This window comes from Entelurus aequoreus, linkage group LG16 (genome assembly GCF_033978785.1).
Source record: "Entelurus aequoreus isolate RoL-2023_Sb linkage group LG16, RoL_Eaeq_v1.1, whole genome shotgun sequence".
In the NCBI taxonomy this organism is placed as follows: Eukaryota; Metazoa; Chordata; class Actinopteri; order Syngnathiformes; family Syngnathidae; genus Entelurus; species Entelurus aequoreus.
Genome location: NC_084746.1, coordinates 22,552,450 through 22,576,826, shown reverse-complemented (window position 1 = coordinate 22,576,826; position 24,377 = coordinate 22,552,450). Strand labels below are relative to the sequence as shown.

Genomic DNA, 24,377 nt, shown 5'->3' with positions numbered 1-24,377 from the left:
GTCTACTGCAGAACGTTTGTGATGTCAAGCAAAAAAAACAAAATAACTTTGAGAGGAAAAAAAGTTGTTCTCTTTACCTCCACAAAATGTACCAAAAAAAGAAGCAAAACCGTGGCCTTTAAACCAAGTACGGACCGTAGCGTGGGTTACCTGTATTGTTGCACCTCTCGTAAACACAATTATATATATGAACAAAACAACATTTGTCTACTGTTAGCATACATTACTTCAATCAAACATGGTGGGAATGTCTGTTACCAGATACTGCAGTAGTAAACAGTAAGGATGTGGTACTCGGTATAATCCTGCACGGGACAATCCGCAATAATGGAAAAAAAAGAAAAAGATTGTGATATAAATCGAGATCCGATGACATTAAAAAAATTATTTGTGATATTTTTTTTTTTTGCCATATTGCCCAGGCCTAGTACAGTATTTATTTTGGTTATAAAGATTGTACACTTGTAGTTTTTATTTTTTACACTAATTCAAGGGTCAGAGCTTTAAACATTTTAAAGTTTTATTTACAAACACCGTTTCTATATGAGTTGGGAAATTGTGTTAGATGTAAATATAAACGGAATACAATGATTTGCAAATCATTTTCAACCCATATTCAGTTGAATATGCTACAAAGACAACATATTTGATGTTCAAACTGATAAACATATTTTTTTTTGCAATTAATCATTAACTTTAGAATTTGATGCCAGCAACACGTGACAAAGAAGTTGGGAAAGGTGGTAATAAATACTGATAAAGTTGAGGAATGCTCATCAAACACTTATTTGGAACATCCCACAGGTGTGCAGGCTAATTGGGAACAGGTGGGTGCCATGATTGGGTATAAAAACAGCTTCCCAAAAAATGCTCAGTCTTTCACAAGAAAGGATGGGGCGAGGTACACCCCTTTGTCCACAACTGCATACATTCAGCACGTGTTACAACAGCGTGGCTTCGTAAAAAAAAGAGTGCGGGTACTTTCCTGGCCCGCCTGCAGTCCAGACCTGTCTCCCATCGAAAATGTGTGGCGCATTATGAAGCGTAAAATACGACAGCGGAGACCCCGGACTGTTGAACGACTGAAGCTCTACATAAAACAAGAATGGGAAAGAATTCCACTTTCAAAGCTTCAACAATTATTTTCCTCAGTTCCCAATCGTTTATTGAGTGTTGTTAAAAGAAAAGGTGATGTAACACAGTGGTGAACATGCCCTTTCCCAACTACTTTGGCACGTGTTGCAGCCATGATATTCTAAGTTAATTATTATTTGCAAAAAAAACAAAAACATTTATGAGTTTGAACATCAAATATCTTGTCTTTGTAGTGCATTCAATTGAATATGGGTTGAAAAGGATTTGCAAATCATTGTATTCCGTTTGTATTTACATCTAACACAATTTCCCAAATCATATGGGAAAACGGGGTTTGTAATAAGATATGTTGTAAGAACCACAACTAATACATGATAATGGTGGGTTGTTGGGATATGTAGTATTCTGGTTGTCAAAAACAACAACCCAACCGAAAACCGTGATAAGATTCCAACAGTGGATTTTTGTAACCGTTCCACCCCTAATAAATGGTAATGCGGTGCATATTTTGTGTGGCTTGTGACTGCTTATAGGGAAGAATATAACAGGAGACTGAAGAGACACAGCAGCAGTGTTGTTAATCATCCTAACCAGGTTTAAAGCAATCAGTCTGAATACAGTGGGTGATTGTAAGCTCAAAACTAAATCACAGGTCAGATCTCAGGTGACATCTTTGACTTAATATTTTTAGTTTGCAAAAACAAAAGCAGCTCAACTCAATAACAGTTTAAGAACATATTCCTTGAAAACATCACTTTGTGTTCTTCACAACTCTCGCTGCTTAGCCTCGGAGAAGGACATGGTTCAGCCGAAGGTGGAACGCATGTTGACACTGGCTGAGCAGTGTCTGGAGCGAGCCAGGTCATTTCTAAACAAGACCGCTGACCCCTCTGCTCTTTCGGCCTCTGGTTCCTCTTCGCTTTCAACGAGCCAGTCCAGCTGTTGTCCAGTTGCTACGGTCATTAATGCAGGTTGGAATACTACAATTACCACCTAGCATGCTGCAACCAGTAATCCATTGAATAGTCACATGATCTTTAACCCTTCTTTAATCCCAACTCTGCTGTCACAGCTACTTCTTCCAGTGAGCAGGAAGAGTCCAGTCCCACGAATACTTGCCGGCACCCGGGTGATGATCGGGTGCGGTCCCCTTTCCTGCCTCCTCATGTCTTCCAAAGACTACAAACAGTGGTGTTAAAGGATATGCACAAAAAGTAAGGCTGTGTTTTTTATGCTATAGACTACATATTGCTATGTTCAATGAGGGATACTGTCAGACGGTAGCAGGGCCAATGAGACGCTAGTTAATTAATTTATCTTGTTTCAAGGGCCCTGTCAGTGTACAGCTTGTATAGCAGCATGGATTAAGGACCCATAGCGTCACTAACATATTCTCTTTATTATTTTTTTGCTTTTGTAAATTAATCTGGCAGTCATTTCTCAACATATCAATTCGTTTTTGAGTAATGGTTAGATAACTAACTGTACTTGGAACGCCCCCTTTCCATCACCAGATTCAATTTGTTGCCCCCTCTTGGTGTGATGTCATCTACAGAACTGGGCCCAATTTCCCCGCATAGAAAGTGTGAAGAAAGGCATGTAAAATTATTATTTTGATCATTTTGTTAAATTTTTTTCTTGCCCTGGACCATAATTACTTTAAAATTTATCTGCATAACATTATGAGCAAAAATTAAATATAAAATAAATGTCATTTCCAGACTCTCCTTCTTTTCCAAAGACACCATAGCCAGTGTTTCCTCATGCTCTTTCAGCGGTTCCTCAAGTATCTTGAAAAAAAACATCAGTAGATGAGGACGTAAAAACAAAATGCTAGCAGCGTATCTTCTTTTTCATTTTTTCCATACAAAATTCCAACCAAAACGTTTTTTCTTCAAAGTCCAAATCATTGAAATGATCGCTGCAAATTAGACTCCTTTCACTTGGCTCGTCCCATTTTGCATAAATGATAAATAAATGGGTTATACTTGTATAGCGCTTTTCTACCTTCAAGGTACTCAAAGCGCTTTGACAGTATTTCCACATTCACCCATTCACACACACATTCACACACTGATGGCGGGAGCTGCCATCAGGAGCAAGGGTGAAGTGTCTTGCCCAAGGACACCGGACGTGACTAGGATGGTAGAAGGTGGGGATTGAACCCCAGTAACCAGCAACACTCCGATTGCTGACACGGCCACTCTACCAACTTCGCCACGCCGTCCCATAGGTCAATTTGACTGGAGAGTGCCATACTTTCCTCATATTCCCATCATTTGGAAATATTTTTGCGGGCTGACCCCTTCTTTAGTTGTATTGATACAACCTGCAACAATGCATCTGGCAGCCATATTGATAATTCCTTTTAAATTCTGTGCGAAAATATCGTGATTCAGGATGAAGATGCTACCAAAACACATACTACACAATAGCTATGTGCACATGGACACATTTGATCGGAATAAAAATGCTTCATGTAAACACGCCATTTGAAATATTCTGACCCGATCACACACAATCGGATCAAAATTAAAATCCGATCGAAACAGGTGGTTTATGCTGATAGTCATTCTGATTGTAGCGCATGAAAACACTACTTCCGAGATTCGGTTTGAAATTATCCTTACTGCGCATGTCTTTGATGCCAGCTATACTGTATTTAATAGTCTTGGAATGAAGCAATTTTCCTGCTGCTGTCTCCCCTCATTCAACTTGTACAGAAGTAGCATTATATGCTGTGAGTTTGTTGTGTGAAAACGAGATTAGCAAAAACTAAAGTATGTTATTGAGTGTCAAGTGTCGATCTATCAATAAAAGAAAGGATCCAGTTGTCAGGACATTACAACTACTCCAAGCATTAACTGTTATTCTCGGGACACATACAAAAAATCTTGTAACAAGAAGACGCAACCTGTACATAATCACAACATAAAAAGCACAGAACAGCTCCATTTCAAAAAGAGAGGTAAAACAAAAGTAGTGAACATAAGGAAAAAATTATAAATATATACCGTGATAACGTCGGACAAGCAGAAATGCACAAAGCCATGTTTGTTTACAGTGGAAGTCTACTGCTTTTTCAGCACCTGCAGTAAAGTGAACTCGCCCAAAAGATGGCGCCATAGCACAAACAATAACACATCTTTCCTATTGTGGTATATGGTGCGCATGTCCAAAGTAAAGTATTTCGATTTAAGGTGTGATGCATGAAAATTCAAGACGTAATCGCATTGTTTTTTTCAGGGTCCACGTACACAGTAATATTGTAATCCGAATGTTGATCAGATTAAATAAATGTGGCCCATGTACACGTGGCTACGGTGAAATTGTCTCTAGTCTTCTGTAGGTCATTCAAAAATGTGCTGAAACCTGTTAGACAACAAGTCAAAAATCTCTACTGTGTCTATTTTGGGGGAAATTTTACCTGTAGACATACATTTTATGTACAGAACTATGAAATACATGCCAACGTTGTCAGCATTAAAGGGGCCCTTTAAGTGTGCGTTCACACATTCAGTTTAAAATCAGCTCTAGTCCTTTTGCTCATACTGCATTTGGTCAAGTGTGACCGCTGTCCACCAAACCCAGGACTGCAACAAACAGGTGGACCAAGATTGCCTGAAAGAAGGATCTCAGTTCTCAAATGCGAGTGCACTCTAATGCTGAGTAAAGCAAGTGTGAACGCCGACTAGAAAAAGGTGCCACAACAGTGGAAAAGCAGAAAGCACAGTAACCCAACAGAAATCACAGTATAATCATGAAAAAACAAGAGTAAAATGTAAAGGCTGGTGTATACTCTCGCGTCGCGTAGCTTGCGTAGGCCTACATGCACCTCCCAAAAATCCACGGATGCAAGCTACGCGACGCGAGAGTATATTTCAGGCTTAAGTCTATAAAAGTGTAAACATTAGGGCAGTCTTTCACTGAGGATTTTCACAGTAAAATCTTTCCATTGTCGACAACCAGTCGAATCTATGGCGTTGTCTTTTTTTTTAAGAGTAAAGTTAATGGGGATGGATCCCCACAAATAGATTGTGATTATTTTTAGTAATATATGTGTAACATAGAGAGTCACATAGATGCAAATATAGCCCCACAAAAAGGAGGTACAAGTAGGAAATAAATGGTAATATGACCCTCCCAAAGTTAACAAAGTCAACCTATAAAAGTAATAAAGTATTTCATTGAAGAGAACACAACACAGATTTCTTTTGCAACTTATTCCATATCAACATGGTAGAGATTGGATGGTTTTACTCATAGAGCACTTTATAGTATATTGCGCCATAAGACTCAGAGTCAATTGGACTACGTATAAGTGTGCCCTGATTTTATAAATGATATACACGTCATCTATATTGATGAACAGAGGTGTTATGTGCTAGTCATCTCTAGTTGCCTTTTCTGGCTTGGACAACATTTGCATGCCAGCCAATAAATGCGTTTTTAACGTGTGTTTTTTTTTTTTAAATAGACATTTTATTTTAACTCCATTTGCGTAAATTTACCTTTTTTTCATGTACAAATAATCTGAACATTTTAAATAGAAATCTCGTTTGACTGTCACATGTTATGTTGACATAAGCAGTTGACCATGTATGTCGACGTCAACTTGAAAATAGTAGTAGTTTACGGTGTTATTTTTATTCCGAAAAAGTGCCTGTTTAAGTGTTCATTTATGTATTTGTTTTAAGGATCCAGGGATGCATCAGCAACCAATCATTATCAGCTAATTTATGTGAAAAAGTTGAATCAGCCAATGCCAATTAATGGTTTTCAATGCCAATCACAAGAGTCGGTCCCCTCTGGCGGATACTTGGATTTTTTTTTTCTGGCTGACATAGGCAGCTAGCAGCTAACTGTATTTTTATACACAGTGGGGAGTAGCTCCTCTAAGTTAATAATGACCTCCATTGCAGCAAATAAAGAGATAGTGGCCAGAAATCACCGTAGGCTGAGTGCCCACAGCCCTGCCCATCCCATCAATCACAACAGGCATCCTCTGGGCTCCTTGAAAGGCTGCCACTGTCCTCAGAATTTGTCGATAGACCAGAGCGACCTGTTGTCAAAGTCCCAAATAGATAGACATTTTCAATGTCTTCAACGGAAAGAATCGGCAGGCATCAGACCCTCCACTTCTCCCACTAGTCTATTGTGTAGCAACAGCAAATGGTCCGTCAGGACAGGCAGCTTACCCCAAACCTGAGCTTCTCGTTGAGAAGTTCTTGTCAATTGCGTTGAGAGACCAGTTTATCAATTCCATGTTATAAATTTCAGTGAACAGTGCAAAAGAGAGGCTCTTAGAAAGTTAAGATGAGACAAAGAAGCCAAGCAGGGAAAAATGAGGGGAGTGTAGAGGGGAGCATCCACCCTAAGAGAGAGCAAGCAGGAATGAATTGTGTGTTGATATTGGTACACTGGCTGGTAAAGGAACATATTGTCTCCAGACTTCCCCCCCAAGTTCGACCCGTACCAGTTTGCTTATTGCCCTAATCGCTCCACAGAGGACGCCATCTCCTTAGCACTCCATTTGAGCTTAGAACATCTGGAAGGAAAGAACATACACGTGCAGATGTTGTTTCTGGACTTCAACTCGGCGTTCAGCACAATCATCCCGCAGCACCTGGTGAGCAAACTGGCCCCCCTTGGATTCAGTTCCCCCCTTAGATTCAGCACCCCCCTATGCAACTGGCTCCTTGACTTCCTAACAGACAGACCCCAGTCTGTGAGAGTGGGCGACAACACCTCCAGTGCCATCTCCCTGAGCACCGGCTCCCCCCAGGGCTGCGTCCTGAATCTGCTGCTGTTCACACTGATGACCCATGACTGCTGCGCCAGGTCCACTACTAACCACAATGTGAAGTATGCGGACAGATACAACAGTAGTGGGCCTCAGCCAGGACAAAAACGACATGGACTACAGGAAGGAGGTAAAACATCTGTTTGACTGGTGCATAACCAACAACCTGGTCCTGAACGTCGACAAGACCAAGGAGATCATCGTCGACTTCAGGAGTCACCAGTCCAGCCACACTCCACTCTTCATCAACGGCACAGCAGTGGAGATAGTAAGCAGCACCAAGTTCCTGGGGGTGCAGATAACTGTCAATCTGACCTGGTCCCTACACACCGGAGCTCTTATAAAAAGAGCTCATTTGCGCATGCACTTTTTGCGTTGGATGAAAAGAGCATAGCTCCCTCCCCCATTCTCACCAAAATCTACAGAGGCACTATAGAGAGCCTGCTGACCAACAGCATCTCTGTCTGGACTGGAGCCTGCAGTGCCTCAGACCGGAAGTCTCTGCAGAGAGTGATGAGGACAACGGAAAAGATCATCATGACTCCTTTTCCTCCTATCCGGGAGATCGCAAAAAGCCGCTGCCTGACCAGGGCGCAGAAAATCAGTAGAGACTCCTCCCACCCCCATCAAGGACTGTTCTCACTGCTGGACTCTGGAAAGAGGTTCCGCAGCCTCCGTAGCAGAACCTCCAGGTTCTGTAACAGCTTCTTCCCTCAGGCCATAAGAACTCTTGAAAGCATCATAATAATCTCCTCAATTCCCCCAAAAAACAGATTAACTCGCTGGACTATAAAGACAATATAATATGCATCCGTAAACGTGGATGCATATGCAAAAGTGCAATATATTTATCTGTACAGTAATCTATTTATATCTGCACCTTCTTTTGTAAATGCTAACACTCTGCACCTTATTGCTCTTTTATCCTGCACTACAACGAGCTAATGCAATGAAATTGCGTTCTTATCTGTACTATAAAGTTCAAATTTGAATGACAATAAAGAAAGTCGAAGTCTAATAGCACTCACCATAAATACATTAAGAAAATTACAGTTAATACATGTGATTGGTATCGGCTGATCTCATTCATAGATGATCGTATCCTGATTCCCTAGTTTGTTTACTTTCACGAGATTACATCGCTGTTTCCTGCAGTAATTAGTCTGTCCGATTCGTTTTTTCCACGTAACCATTACATGTGTTTTCTATGTAACTGCAATGTCAGAAGAAATATGTAATTTTGTACTCTTTTAAATATTTTATCTTAGTATTATTGCAAGGACAGTGCACTGACTGAGCAGGGGATATTATATTTAATATTTTTGTCCATATTGTGACCTTATGAAAAAATCCTGTATCTTAACACCTAAAACTTAACACACATCTCCAGCCTTTCCTTCCTCTAGAAATGATATGTTTCATTCCATTACAAGTGGAATTTGTATTTAAAAACTAAGCAAGTCTTTGTAAGTCATTTATTCCTATCAAAGGATGCAGCCCCAACAGGATATTTTTTACTTTAAAATAAATAAAAAATTTTAAAGAAATGTTATTAAATTATACATAAAACAGCTTTCATTCCAGCTTTTTGTTTTATTAATGTTATTAGGAGCTTTTTTGTTGGTCTTTTTTCTGTTTTTACAATATTCACTGTTTTTTTTAGTTTTCATGTTAAGTTGTATTTTTCGAATGATTTAGACATGCTAATCTCTATGTAAAGGAAATCATTTTTTCAAAGCTACAAATGCACCAAGATGCAGAAATACATGTGTGTATCCAAATGTCATTGCTAATATGATGATACAATCGTGCCATGCCGCATGAATTTGGCAAAATCTGGAAAGATTGAAGTTAATTCAAGCTGCAGTTTCTAATATATTTTCTATGACCAATTTTTATATTTCCTGTGACACTGGAATATAATTTTTTTTTTAAACTCTGCAACACTCTCAACCTTCCAGAAATTTCTCCAAACTCATGTCTTTATTTTCCTACTCGTCAATCAAGCAAGTATTTAGAAAAGCACTGTATGATAGTAATGTGTTATTAGAATTATAGTGATAATGTTTTATATCATTTTGAAACACTGCTTGTGTGCTCCAGGGAGCTGACACCTATTGAAGAAGCCTCACATTTGAATCAGAAGCTAAAAGCCAATTATGAGGCTCGCCTGGCAAGACTCACACCTGGTCAAGCCTATCAGAAGACTTCTTTAGTAAGTGTGTGTGTGTGTGTTTGTGTGTGTGCGCGCATTAAACGTGGACGAACAAGGACAAAATTTAGATTTCAGATATGAGGGGGACACAATTGGACATACTTGCCAACCTTGAGACCTCCAAATTGGGGAGATTGAGGAAGTGGGGGGTGGGCGTGGTGGGGGAGGAGTATATTTATAGCTAGAATTCAATGAAAATAAAGTTATTTCTTATATTATATATATATATATATACACTACCGTTCAAAAGTTTGGGGTCACCCAAACATTTTTGTGGAATAGCCTTCATTTCTAAGAACAAGAATAGACTGTCGAGTTTCAGATGAAAGTTCTCTTTTTCTGGCCATTTAGAGCGTTTAATTGACCCCACAAATGTGATGCTCCAGAAACTCAATCTGCTCAAAGGAAGTTTTGTAGCTTCTGTAACGAGCTAAACTGTTTTCAGATGTGTGAACATGATTGCACAAGGGTTTTCTAATCATCAATTAGCCTTCTGAGCCAATGAGCAAACACATTGTACCATTAGAACACTGGAGTGACAGTTGCTGAAAATGGGCCTCTATACACCTTAGTAGATATTGCACCAAAAACCAGACATTTGCAGCTAGAATTGTCATTTACCACATTAGCAATGTATAGAGTGTATTTCTTTAAAGTTAAGACTAGTTTAAAGTTATCTTCATTGAAAAGTACAGTGCTTTTCCTTCAAAAATAAGGACATTTCAATGTGACCCCAAACTTTTGAACGATAGTGTATATATATATATATATATATATATATATATATATATATATATATATATATATATATATATATATATATACAAACCCCGTTTCCATATGAGTTGGGAAATTGTGTTAGATGTAAATATAAACGGAATACAATGATTTGAAAATCCCTTTCAACCCATATTCAATTTAATGCACTACAAAGACAAGATATTTGATGTTCAAACTCATAAACTTTATTTATTTTTTTGCAAATAATAATTAACTTAGAATTTCATGGCTGCAACACGTGCCAAAGTAGTTGGGAAAGGGCATGTTCACCACTGTGTTACATCACCTTTTCTTTTAACAACACTCAATAAACGATTGGGAACTGAGGAAACTAATTGTTGAAGTGGAATTCTTTCCCATTCTTGTTTTATGTAGAGCTTCAGTCGTTCAACAGTCCGGGGTCTCCGCTGTCGTATTTTACGCTTCATAATGCGCCACACATTTTCGATGGGAGACAGGTCTGGACTGCAGGCGGGCCAGGAAAGTACCTGCACTCTTTTTTTACAAAGCAACGCTGTTGTAACACAAATGTGCTGAATGTGGCTTGGCATTGTCTTGCTGAAATAAGCAGGGGCGTCCATGAAAAAGACGGCGCTTAGATGGCAGCATATGTTGTTCCAAAACCTGTATGTACCTTTCAGCATTAATGGTGCCTTCACAGATGTGTAAGTTACCTATGCCTTGGGCACTAATGCACCCCCATACCATCACAGATGCTGGCTTCTGAACTTTGCGTCGATAACAGTCTGGATGGTTCGCTTCCCCTTTGGTCCGGATGACACAATGTCGAATATTTCCAAAAACAATTTGAAATGTGGACTCGTCAGACCACAGAACACTTTTCCACTTTGCATGAGTCCATCTTAGATGATCTCGGGCCCAGAGAAGCCGGCGGCGTTTCTGGATGTTGTTGATAAATGGCTTTCGCTTTGCATAGTAGAGCTTTAACTTGCACTTACAGATGTAGCGACCAACTGTATTTAGTGACAGTGGTTTTCTAAAGTGTTCCTGAGCCCATGTGGTGATATCCTTTAGAGATTGATGTCGGTTTTTGATACAGTGCCGTCTGAGGGATCGAAGGTCACGGTCATTCAATGTTGGTTTCCGGCCATGCTGCTTACGTAGAGTGATTTCTCCACATTCTCTGAACCTTTTGATGATATTATGGACCGTAGATGTTGAAATCCCTACATTTCTTGCAATTGCACTTTGAGAAACGTTGTTCTTAAACTGTTTGACTATTTGCTCACGCAGTTGTGGACAAAGGGGTGTACCTCGCCCCATCCTTTGTTGTGAAAGACTGAGCATTTTTTGGGAAGCTGTTTTTATACCCAATCATGGCACCCACCTATTCCCGTTTATATTTACATCTAACACAATTTCCCAACTCATATGGAAACGGGGTTTGTGTATATATATATACAAACCCCGTTTCCATATGAGTTAGGAAATTGTGTTAGATGTATCCCGTTTAAATTTACATCTAACACAATTTCCCAATTCATATGGAAACGGGGTTTGTATATATATACAAACCCCGTTTCCATATGAGTTGGGAAATTGTGTTAGATGTAAATATAAACGGAATACAATGATTTGCAAATCATTTTCAACCCATATTCAGTTGAATATGCTACAAAGACAACATATTTGATGTTCAAACTGATAAAAAAAATTTTTTTTGCAAATAATCATTAACTTTAGAATTTGATGCCAGCAACACGTGACAAAAAAGTTGGGAATGGTAACAATAAATACTGATAAAGTTGAGGAATGCTCATCAAACACTTATTTGGAACATCCCACAGGTGAACAGGCAAATTGGGAACAGGTGGGTGCCATGATTGGGTATAAAAGTAGATTCCATGAAATGCTCAGTCATTCACAAACAAGGATGGGGCGAGGGTCACCACTTTGTCAACAAATGCTTGAGCAAATTGTTGAACAGTTTAAAAAAACCTTTCTCAACCAGCTATTGCAAGGAATTTAGGGATTTCACAATCTACGGTCCGTAATATCATCAAAGGGTTCAGCGAATCTGGAGAAATCACTGCACGTAAGCAGCTAAGCCCGTGACCTTCGATCCCTCAGGCTGTACTGCATCAACAAGCGACATCAGTGTGTAAAGGATATCACCACATGGGCTCAGGAACACTTCAGAAACCCACTGTCAGTAACTACAGTTGGTCGCTACATCTGTAAGTGCAAGTTATAACTCTCCTATGCAAGGCGAAAACCGTTTATCAACAACACCCAGAAACGCTGTCGGCTTCGCTGGGCCTGAGCTCATCTAAGATGGACTGATACAAAGTGGAAAAGTGTTCTGTGGTCTGACGAGTCCACATTTCAAATTGTTTTTGGAAACTGTGGACGTCGTGTCCTCCGGACCAAAGAGGAAAAGAACCATCCGGATTGTTATAGGCGCAAAGTTGAAAAGCCAGCATCTGTGATGGTATGGGGGTGTATTAGTGCCCAAGACATGGGTAACTTACACATCTGTGAAGGCGCCATTAATGCTGAAAGGTACATACAGGTTTTGGAGAAACATATGTTGCCTTCCAAGCAACGTTACCATGGACGCCCCTGCTTATTTCAGCAAGACAATGGCAAGCCACGTGTTACATCAACGTGGCTTCATAGTAAAAGAGTGCGGGTACTAGACTGGCCTGCCTGTAGTCCAGACCTGTCTCCCATTGAAAATGTGTGGCGCATTATGAAGCCTAAAATACCACAACGGAGACGCCCGGACTGTAGAACAACTTAAGCTGTACATCAAGCAAGAATGGGAAAGAATTCCACCTGAGAAGCTTAAAAAATGTGTCAACTCAGTTCCCAAACATTTACTGAGTGTTGTTAAAAGGAAAGGCCATGTAACACAGTGGTGAACATGCCCTTTCCCAACTACTTTGGCAATTAACTTAGAATTTCATGGTTGCAACACGAAATTCTAAGTTAATTATTATTTGCAAAAAAAAAAAAAAGTTTATGAGTTTGAACATCAAATATCTTGTCTTTGTAGTGCATTCAATTGAATATGGGTTGAAAAGGATTTGCAAATCATTGTATTCCGTTTATATTTACATCTAACACAATTTCCCAACTCATATGGAAACGGGGTTTGTATATATATATATATATATATATATATATATATATATATATATATATATATATATATATATATATATATATATATATATATATATATATATATAGTACAGTAATGAAAACACAGTTGTTCTACTAACTGTACTGTACTTGCTGCTTACTTTAAAAAAAAAAAAAACACTTACCTTTCACTATTTCTACCATATTCACTGTTGTGCTTTTTTTAGTTTTCATGTTAAGTTGTATTTTTAGAATTATTTAGACATGCTAATCTCTATGTAAGGGAAATCATTTTTTCAAAGCTACAAATGCACCAAGATGCAGAAATACATGTGTGTATCCAAGTATCATTGCTAATATGATGATACAATCGTGCCATGCCGCATGAATTTGAGTGGCTTTTGTTCTGCCATTTGTGTACTGGCGAGCGAACTCTGAATCCGGGAACACATCCTTAAAGATAAACTTATGGATAACGGAGACATATATAATAGTCTCCTTTTCAGGTGAGAGGACGCTAAAGGCAGTGCCTTTAAGGCATGCCCCCAATATTGTTTGTCCGGCTGGAAATTGCCGTAGTTTTGAAGCAATGCATGATGGGAATCCGGATGTTGTGTGTCAGTGTATTAACGTGCCGGCTGGAATAAACACACACTGAGAAATAGTTCCGTGCCTGCCTACTTTATGGGTTGTAGATAAACCTATGGATAACGGAGATATATATAATAGTCTCCTTTTCAGGTGAGAGAGGACGCTAAAGGCAGTGCCTTTAAGGCACGCCCCCAATATAGTTGTCCGGCTTGAAATCGGGAGATTTTTGGGAGAATGGTTGTCCCGCGAGATTTTCGGGAGAGGCACTGAAATTCGGGAGCCTCCCGGAAAATTCGTGAGGGTTGGCAAATATGCAATTGGATGAGTATGGGTCGCATGGCTTGAAGGGATTAAATGAATATTTTGGACTAAACAATTGCATGATGATTTATTTCAAAGGGGACCTATTATGCAAAACCAACTTTTCTTGCCTATTGGTACCTCTGTTTGTGTATTTGAGTAAGTCCCGAACATTTGAAATCAAACCATGTAGGCATTGCGGAGATACTTAGAAAATAATTTTGCCTTAGAAATGTGCACAATTGGTGACGTCCCAAATTGGGAAAACTGTCAGCGGATTGTTGTAGTCCGATGATGTAGTCAATAAGCTCCTTTTTTTTTCTTAATGGTTTTGTTGTGGGGCAGACTGGTTCGTACATGCACATGCATCCTCCGCTGTTGCCATTTCTAATACAAATTAGCGTGTAGTTCGCCATTTTAATCATAAGAAAACACAAGACATAAACTTATTTGTGAACACTGTACAGTAATGAGGTAGAAAAAAAAACGATATAACCATATCAACAAAATAATAAATATTTTTCTCTTATTCCATACAATTGTTAGCGTAAAAAGTAATCAATGCAAAACAGGCTTAAGTAAGCTTCAAATAATTTTCAAAGTATAATATTGGCTCCCATTATATTTTTATAGCGCTTGTCTCGAGTGACTCAAAGCGCTTTACATAGCGAAACCCATTATCTAAGTTAGATTTAAACCAGTGTGGGTGGCACTGGGAGCAGGTGGGTAAAGTATCTTGCCCAAAGACACAACGGCAGTGACTAGGATGGTGGAAGCGTGTATCAAACTCAATTTCCTAGACGTTTTATCTAGCTTAGCCCAGGGTCATCTATTAGAGACCCCAACCTTAGAATGAAACTTTTTTTTCTCTTTATTTGTCATTATGTTTTGTGTTCTTGTTTATACTGGGAGTAGGTCTGTTCAGTCCTATTTCACTTAATCTGTTGGTACATTTACAAGTAAATACATTTGGCCAATAAGCTTGTTAATAGATGGTTAGTACAATTCCTTTGTTAGAGTACATTAATGGACATATCAAATGTTAATGTGCCAGATTGTAGCCAAAGGCAAATTTTTCTTGCTAATTTTTTTTGCTGTTTTTATCTGTCACATGTAGGAAGGCGGTCCGTGAAAATAATGCATACATTAAACCGGTCACTGGTGGAAAAAAGGTTGGGGACCACTGCTTTAAGGCACAAATGAAATCTGAAATCAGTCTCTTTTTAGAGTTTTTTTTGTTCTGTCCATCTACCGTAATTTCCGGACTATAAGCCGCTACTTTTTCCTCTCGTTCTGGTCCCTGCGGCTTATACAACGGTGCGGCTTATTTACGGCCTGTTCTTCTCCGACACAGACGAAGAGGATTTCGGTGGTTTTAGTACGCAGGAGGAAGACGATGACACAATGATTAAAGACTGACTTTTCATATACCGGTAGGCTGGTTATTTTGATAACGTACATGCGAGCACTTTGTATTACTTTGCACCGTTGTATTATTTGTACTCTGCACGAATGCTGTTCGCCATGTCAAAGATGTGAAAGTTTGATTGAATGATTGAAAGATTTATTGTTAATAAATGGGACGCTTTGCGTTCCCAAACAGTCATCTCTGTCCCGACAATCCCCTCCGTGGTAGCAGGAACCCCTATATACTACGGTAATTACACATCAAAACCCTGCGGCTTATAGTCGGGTGCGGCTTATATATGGAGCAATCTGTATTTTCCCCTAAATTTAGCTGGCGCGGCTTATAGTCAGGTGCGGCTTATAGTCCGGAAATTACGGTAATCAGGCACATCCTATTGTTGATGTAGATTTCCATATTTTCTGTACAGATTTAATTTACAAAAGAGAATTGTGGGATACTTCTCTTGTTGCCTTTTTTCTATTTAAAGGCCTTCTGAAATGATTTTTTTTATTTAAACGGGGATAGCAGATCCATTCTATGTGTCATACTTGATCATTTCGCGATATTGCCATATTTTTGCTGAAAGGATTTAGTAGAGAACATCAACGATAAAGTTCGCAACTTTTGGTCGCTGATAAAAAAAGCCTTGCCTGTACCGGAAGTAGCGTGACGTCACAAGTTGAAAGGCTCCTCACATTTCCCTAGCAGCGAGAGCGATTCGGACCGAGAAAGCGACAATTACCCCATTAATTTGAACCAGGATGAAAGATTCGTGGATGAGGAACGTGAGAGTGAAGGACTAGAGTGCAGTGCAGGACACATCTTTTTTCGCTCTGACCGTAACTTAGGTACAAGCTGGCTCATTGGATTCCACGCTCTCTTCTTTTTCTATTGTGGATCACGGATTTGTATTTTAAACCACCTCGGATACTATATCCTCTTGATAATGAGATTCGAGAACGCGAAATGGACATTCACAGTGACTTTTATCTCCACGACAATACATCGGTGAAGCTCTTTAGCTACGGAGTTAACGTGATAGCATCGTGCTTAAATGCAGATAGAAACAAAAGAAAAATACTCCAAAAAATACTCCAATGACAATTTAAATTTAAAATTAGATGAGTGGGACTGGTCCCCTGTGCTCGCGAGCAACCTGGTCGATGTTGCTTGGGATCGCTTCAAAACGGCGTTCCTAAAAATACTAAATGACATGGCTCCAGTGAAAACAGTCAGGATCAAAGCCCGCTCGGAACCATGGATGAATCCGGACCTATTAGCTGCCATAAAAGACAGAGACAGGAAATACTCTGAATACCAAAAATGTAAAACAGAAGTAGATAAACAACCCAATAATATCAACCTCAAATTACTCCTTTTAACTCTCAAAAAGCAATGCAATAAATTAAGAAATAAGTAAACCAACCTGACTAAATCCTTAAAAAAAAATTACATTAACGACAAAATAGAGGAAAACACAAATAAGCCACATGAGCTCTGGAAAATTCTCAACAACCAGCTTCCTGGTTGCAGCCAGAAACTTAAAACAAGACTCACCAACATCAGCATCAAGGAGGGTGACTCCCTCATTACAGACAAAATGGAGGTAGCTCGCAGACTTAACATCTTTTTCACCAGCATAGCCGCAACTCTTGTCAACAAGCTGTCCCACCACTCTGGTCGCTTTGGTGTAGAACACATTAAAGCCTTCTACAGAAAGCTAGGAGTATTCAACGATGATTTCAAATTAGAAATGGTCACAGCTGATGAGGTGTTTAAAAAATTGAGCGCGCTCCACCCTAACAAGGCCACCGGCCTTGATAATATTCCCTCCAGATTCCTCAGGGACTCTGCCTCCATCATTGCCCCGATCATCACGCACATAATAAACCTATCAATTACACAAGGCCAAGTACCAAAAGATTTTAAGATAGCAAGAGTAACTCCCCTCTTTAAAAAAGGAAGCAAATTGGAACCTGGCAACTACCGACCTGTTTCTATTCTCAGTTCCGTTTCGAAAGTAATGGAGAAAATAGTTTATGAACAGGTCGATAGTTACCTTGCCACTAATAAACTCATGTACAAATTCCAATCCGGCTTCAGAACTAACCACTCCACTGACACATGCCTTCTCTATCTGACCGACCACATCAAACATGAGGTGGACGCGGGCAAATACTGCGGCATGGTCATGCTGGACCTTCAGAAGGCCTTTGACACCGTTAACCACGCTATACTGTTGGATAAGCTCAGAGCAATCGGATTTAACAAAACCTCATGGAGCTTGGAGGGGAGGGAGCAGGTGGTAGAGGTGAACGGCACCGTGTCCCCCCCCCCCCCCCCTCTCGGTGAGCTGTGGAGTCCCCCAAGGCAGTATATTGGGACCTTTACTGTTCCTAATATACATAAACGACATGTCATCGGCATGCGACTGTGAATTGTTTTTGTTTGCGGATGACTCTGCCTTGCTGGTATCCGGCAAGGACAAGTCACAGGTGGAGAAAATCCTCAGTGCTGAGCTCTGTAGAACTTGCACCTGGCTTGCTGACAACAAGCTATCCATACACTTGGGTAAAACAGAATCCATCCTGTTTGGGTCCCACATCAAACTTAAGAAAGTCAATGACTTCACTATAAAAGTAGGTGACATTGTTATCACCAGGAAAGATGAGGTCACCTACCTAGGTTCCATTCTAGAGGCTAACCTTTCCTGTGATAAAATGGCAACCAAGGTAATCAAAAAGGTTAACCAACGAACGAGATTTCTCTACAGAATTTCCTCTCTGGTCAACAAAAGCACCTTGAGGATTCTGGCGGGAACTCTCGTTCAACCCTTTTTCGATTACGCATGCACCTCCTGGTACCCTAGCACCTCCAAAACCCTCAAATCTAAACTCCAATCATCTCAGAACAAGCTAGTCAGGTTACTTCTAGACCTCCACCCCAGATCCCACCTCACTCCTACCCACTTCTCTAAAGTGGGCTGGCTCAAGGTGGAGGACAGAGTTAAACAACTTGCACTGAGCCTAGTCTATAAAATCCGCTACACCTCCCTGATACCGAAGTACATGTCAAACTACTTCCTTAACGTAAATGACCGCCATAACCACAACACCAGGGGGTGCTCCACTAACCACGTTGAACCCAGATTCCGAACTAACAAAGGTCTTAACTCATTCTCTTTCTATGCCACATCAATGTGGAATGCGCTCCCAACAGGTATAAAAGAAAGGGCATCTCTATGCTCCTTCAAAACCGCAATAAAAGTTCACCTCCAGGCAGCTACAACCCTAAACTAACACCCTCCCTGGATTGCTAATAATCAAATGTAAACAATCAAATGCAGATACTTTTTCTTTTTCTTATGCCTTCTGATCTCTCTCTCTCTCTCTCTCTCTCTCTCTCTCTCTCTCTCTCTCTCTCTCTCTCTCTCTCTCTCTCTCTCTCTATGTCCACTACTTGATGTCCATATTCCCCCCCCCCCCTCCACACCCCTGATTGTAAATAATGTAAATAATTCAATGTGATTATCTTATGTGATGACTGTATTATGATGATAGTGTATATGATAGTATATATCTGTATCATGAATCAATTTAAGTGGACCCCGACTTAAACAAGTTGAAAAACTTATTCGGGTGTTACCATTTAGTGGTCAATTGTACGGAATATGTACTTCACTGTGCAACCTACTAATAAAAGTCTCAATGAATCAATCAAAGAAATAAACCCCTGACTGGAAGGATAGACAGAAAATCAACAATACTATTAAACCATGGACCTGTAAATACACGGTTAATGCTTTCCAGCTTGGCGAAGCTTAACAATGCTGTTGCTAACGACGCCATTGAAGCTAACTTAGCAACGGGACCTCACTGAGCTATGATAAAAACATTAGCGCTCCACCTACGCCAGCCAGCCCTCATCTGCTCATCAACACCCGTGCTCACCTGTGTTCCAGCGATCGACGGAAGGACGTAGGACTTCACCCGATCATCCGTGCGGTCGGCGGCTAGCGTCGGCTAGCGTCGGCTAGCGCGTCTGCTATCCAAGTCAAAGTCCTCCTGGTTGTGTTGCTACAGCCAGCCGCTAATACACCGATCCCACCTACAACTTTCTTCTTTGCAGTCTTCATTGTTCATTAAACAAATTGCAAAAGATTCACCAACACAGATGTCCAGAATACTGTGGAATTTTGAGATGAAAACAGAGCTTTTTTGTATTGGATTCAATGGTGTCCGAATACTTCCGTTTAACTATTGACGTCACGCGCATACGTACGTCATCATACATAGACGTTTTCAACTGGAAGTTTAGCGGGAAATTTAAAATTGCACTTTATAAGTTAACCCGGCCGTATTGGCATGTGTTGCAATGTTAAGATGTCATCTTTGATATATAAACTATCAGACTGCGTGGTCGGTAGTAGTGGGTTTCAGTAGGCCTTTAACTTTATTAAATGGATATAAATAATGTTTGGCGCAGCTGGACCGGAGCAGGAGGGGATAGAAAGAAGAAAAAAAAATGTACAAAGAGAGGGAAATATTGTAGCAATATCTTCATATAAGAAAAAAGTAAGAATAAAAAAATCAGATGATTTAAAAAACAAGCTAAATAAATTAGAAATATAACATAAATTAGATTTGGCACAGGGTACATTAAAGGGGAACCGCACTTTTAAAAAAAAAATGTTGCCTATAGTTCACAATCATTATGAATGACAAGAAAACAAAAAGTTTTTGGTTTTTTTGCATTCTAACATGTAAAAATCGTCTCGTTCTAGGAAGCTAGCAATGCAGCTAATTGGAGCAATCAATTCTACCTCTAAATCACTTTAAAAATGCATTCAAAAACCGTCACCAATACTTAATTTATGTTTCGTAACGTGTATTATAACCAAGCTGTAGCAACATTGTTATTGTAAGAGCGAACACTGAGGAACTATTTTTCTATCGTTGTAACACATCGGCATGCTACAGTATTAGCCGTAAAAGCGAACTACTGCAAGAGATAAACTAGTTTCTACCTGAGCACGAAACACGTTTGAGTTTGTAATGCACAAAATTGCGATAGGACAACAATCTGCACTAACTGAAAATCATGAACAATCATTCTAAAGTATTTGGTAAAGTATTAGACCACATTTCATGTTTTGTTTGTACACAGCGAGCCAAACAGCGTATGCACTGTAGTTGTACTAACACACGTGACGTGCTGCATGTATCATGATAGATATTAAAGTATTATTCCCTCGATGGACGGTTGTCTTTTGGTCCAGGATGTTCTTTCCCGATTATTTGGGTCAGCACTAACCAGACTCTCGACAGACCCTTGTAGTTCGCTGAGCTCCACACAAGGGTCTGGGCTCGAGGGCAATACAAACTCCTTCAAGATAGCAAAAAAAAAATGAACCAATCAGGATTGCCGGGCGGGATTTTATAGACGTGACGTAGCGCCAAAGCGACTGTTTGATTCAAACAACAATGGCGGCACGCAGCGAGGAGTCGTGTGCTGACATTGATTCTGCATATTTTTTTTGCACAAACGACATAGATCGTGTACTGACATCGCTGCGTTGTTTCAGTAAAAGTTCTCAAACTTTTCGCTCTTTCGTTATCCAATATGTCGGCTGTTCTGTTTTGGATTTCCCAGTGTCGCTCTCATCAGCGTCACGGGTTGATTTCAATGTGAGTGGTTGAAGTAGCACATCATTCAAGAAAACGGACAAGTGGTTTATCCAATCACATACAATGATTTTTTTACAAGGCCCTGCCTTCTGAAATACAGAGAAGTTCCAGATCCTTGTGTGGAGCTCAGCGAACTACAAGGATCTGGCGAGAGTCAGGTTAGGTCAGCACTCCATTTATGTCAGAATAGCTTGTCTCCAAATTCCACATATGCAGCTTCGTGTCATGCCGACCTCACTCTCTCGGCTCCTGTCTGCTCCAACGTTTCAACTTCTTCTCCGTTCTGGCTTCTATAAACAGTAGTTCATCCTCCGTTCATTCAGATTAAAAAAGACAAGGTTGTAAATCCTCATTTGTCCAAAAATTGTCGTCTCTGTTGTTTCTTACCAAGTCTGCAATGATTAGAACACACTCGAGTTTGAATCCGGAAGAGGAATACAAGTTGTTGCCGGAAGTCGAATATGCGCTGTTATGGAAATGGTAATCAATGTGCGGAAGAAATTATTAAAATGACGAAAATACGGTAAATATTGTACATATTACATTTTGTTATGAACGTGTGTGTTATTGCATTATATATATATACTTGCACTGTGTATATAAAACGTTGATGGAGGGTTTTGAAGTTGTTTTAGAGGGCTTTGAAGGCTACAAAGGTTACTTCCATTAGCTGCATCTTTTAAGCGTTTTTTTATCGTCTTTAAACTTCTCATAATGTTTGTGAACGATAGGCAAAATTCCCCAAAAAAGTGCAGTTCCCCTTTAAGGGAAATTAGAAATATTAGGAAAGAAATTAATAGAATAAGCAACTGCATAATAATATCATGAGGTGATGATACATTTGTATGTATACAGTATATGTATTCACTGTTACAACCAGCCCTCTAAAGGCAGCTATAAATGTCATGTTGCCCTCAATGAAAACGAGTTTGACATCCGTGCTGTAAAGTGTTCAATCTGTGTATTTGGGGTTTTTATGTACTTTTTTGTTTACATTTATATTACATCTTAAAAACTGTTTATTTCAATTCCTTTTTTTAAACAGCCTGGACAGTTGTTTTTGTCTTTATTTTCCATGTCCATGAAGTCAGACTGTTGTGTTTTTTATCTAAATGTGTTTGCTATTGCGTAAAATGACAAAGTAGACAGGCCAATGGAATCACAGTATGTCAGTACACAATGTAATGTCCATTTCTGTTGTCTCACACAGACACTGACCCTCCAGCGGCAGATGATGGAGAACCTCATCATAGCCAAAGCAAGGCAAGAGGCAGTATCCTTTCAGCCCCAATTTAATGCCACATTTAAGCTTCCTAAACACTTGTCTGTTTTTTGTTTTTTTTGCAAGACCTTAGGGGGAGGGAGAAGAGGTGGGATGCAACTTGGATGAGAGATTAGTCTGCAGCATCAGTCCGGCTGTGTATTTTTACTAAGATGGACAGCCAGTTACACCTAAATGTCCTCCAAAAAGCACACAAAGTTAGTTTTCCATTGTGTTTTAGTCAAGTCATTTACAAAAGGTAAACATGGTAGGCTATAGGGTACTGGGACCTGGCAGCTACACAACAGCTAAGCACACAATAGCACACAGGCCAGACATAGGTAATAGGTGTCCTTCACTGAACTAAAACAGCACATTTGTCAATATAAACAAGTAACAAATTTATTATAGTTGCATATTTCTTACACATACTAGTCTCCAAGGCAGAAGCATTTTAGAAAGTACCTAGTAACAACAGTGTCTGCATCAGTCGACGTACTGCATCATGAGCTTGATTTTACGTCATGAATTATTGTACCCTATAAGTGTCGCCTAAAACAATTACCACTCCACTTCAACTTAAAGACCGCATAAGTCCATTTGAATTGGTTAATAGTTAATAGGTAAGTGTTTACATACCTACCATTATCCTCAATTGAGCATACCTTTTCCAATATCCTACAAGTATGTATAATATGTCAATCAATATCGGAATCGGCTAATACTCAAGTCTCCAATAACTGTATTTTATCGGAAGAGAAAAAGTTGTATCCGGACAGCCCTATAAAATCCCCAAATCTTTTTTTTAACAGAGAATCTATTTCTGGTGTATGTGTAGTGTTTTCAACCTATCAACATTCTTCGCCATAGACTGCCCAACAAAAGTTCTTCAAACTTAGGAAAAAGATCCTACTGGCTAATATGACTTTTTTTTTTTTTTTAATCACCATATTTATTTATTTTATTAAAGTGAGTTCAAAACATACAGTTCATTTTGGATGCAGTCAACATTTTTATTTCCCCTCAGAAACATTCAAAAACCCAGTGTCACTGTCCTTATACAGTGTGCACGGAGAGTATTCAGACCCCTTTAAATGTTTCACTCTTTATGTCATTCCAGCCATTTGCTAAAATCCATTTTATTTCTCATTCATGTACACCCCTTCTGGGAGAAAAAATTGAAATGTTGAAATTTTTGCAAATGTATTAAAAATAAAAAACTCAAAAATCACATGTACAAGTATTCAGACCCTTTGCTCAATACTTTGTTGATGCACCTTTGGCAGCAAGTCTTTTTGAATACGATGCCACATGCTTGGCACACCTATCTCTTGGCAGTTTTGCCCATTCCTCTTTGCAGCACCTCTCAAACTCTTTCAGAATGGATGGGAACCGTTGGTTTTCATCCAGGATGTTTCTGTATATTGTTACATTTATTTTTCCCTCTATGCTGACTAGTCTCCCAGTTCCTGCCGCTGAAAACCATCCCCACTTTTGTGGTTTGTGGCGCCGCAAGCGCGTGCTGGTTAACGGGACTGGCGGACTTGCCGGCTTCGTTTTCATTTGTTGTCATGTTGGTTGGCTTATCAGGTGTCGGCCTGAGCCTGCACTTGTACCGTCGTCTGGGTGCAGCCAGACAGGCATGAGAAGATGGCAGCAGTATCAGGCGATGATATATTACTATGATACCTCAATAAGAGCTTTTTGAAATATTGGAGCAGAGGTCTTTAGTGAGAGAATAGAATTCTATCTAACTTAAGGAGAAGACATTGTGAAGCTCATTAAAAAGGGGAGGTTGTGAAGATTTCTATAAGAAAAATATGTTTAATCGGCCAATCAAAGAGGCAAAAGCGATAACATTGTCCTGAGTGGTCGAGGTGGTAAGATTTCCAGGAGATCTACTGAAAGTAGCGATATGTGGGGACGATTTGATGTTTAGACCTGAAATTTAAATTTTAACATCAACAGAAAGGAGCAAAATTGGGCAAAAGGACACACAGCTTGATGGGTCCTTGTCTTTCTTGTGAATGATAGAGATATCAGGGGACGGCGTGGAGCGGTTGGGAGAGTGGCTGTGCCAGCAACCTGAGGGTTCCTGGTTAAAGCCCCACCTTCTACCAAACTCGTAG

The 24,377-nt window shown here is 39.7% G+C and overlaps 1 protein-coding gene across 6 annotated transcripts in view; it reads left to right on the top strand.

The window, feature by feature from the left end:
* vps9d1 (VPS9 domain containing 1) overlaps positions 1 to 24,377 on the top strand; it is a 104,876-nt gene that overhangs the window by 9,926 nt on the left and 70,573 nt on the right. For 5 of the 6 annotated variants that reach the window (XR_009821320.1, XR_009821319.1, XM_062022386.1 and 2 more), the window contains exons 3-7: positions 1,881 to 2,066; positions 2,168 to 2,309; positions 2,610 to 2,690; positions 9,002 to 9,113; positions 22,198 to 22,260. Coding sequence is in view for 4 of the 6 variants with exons in the window: in XM_062022386.1 (XP_061878370.1) it covers positions 1,881 to 2,066; positions 2,168 to 2,309; positions 2,610 to 2,690; positions 9,002 to 9,113; positions 22,198 to 22,260 (584 nt within the window). In the remaining 2 variants the exon portion in view is untranslated. The remainder of the gene's footprint in view (positions 1 to 1,880; positions 2,067 to 2,167; positions 2,310 to 2,609; positions 2,691 to 9,001; positions 9,114 to 22,197; positions 22,261 to 24,377) is intronic. The other variant, XM_062022389.1, reaches the window with a different exon arrangement.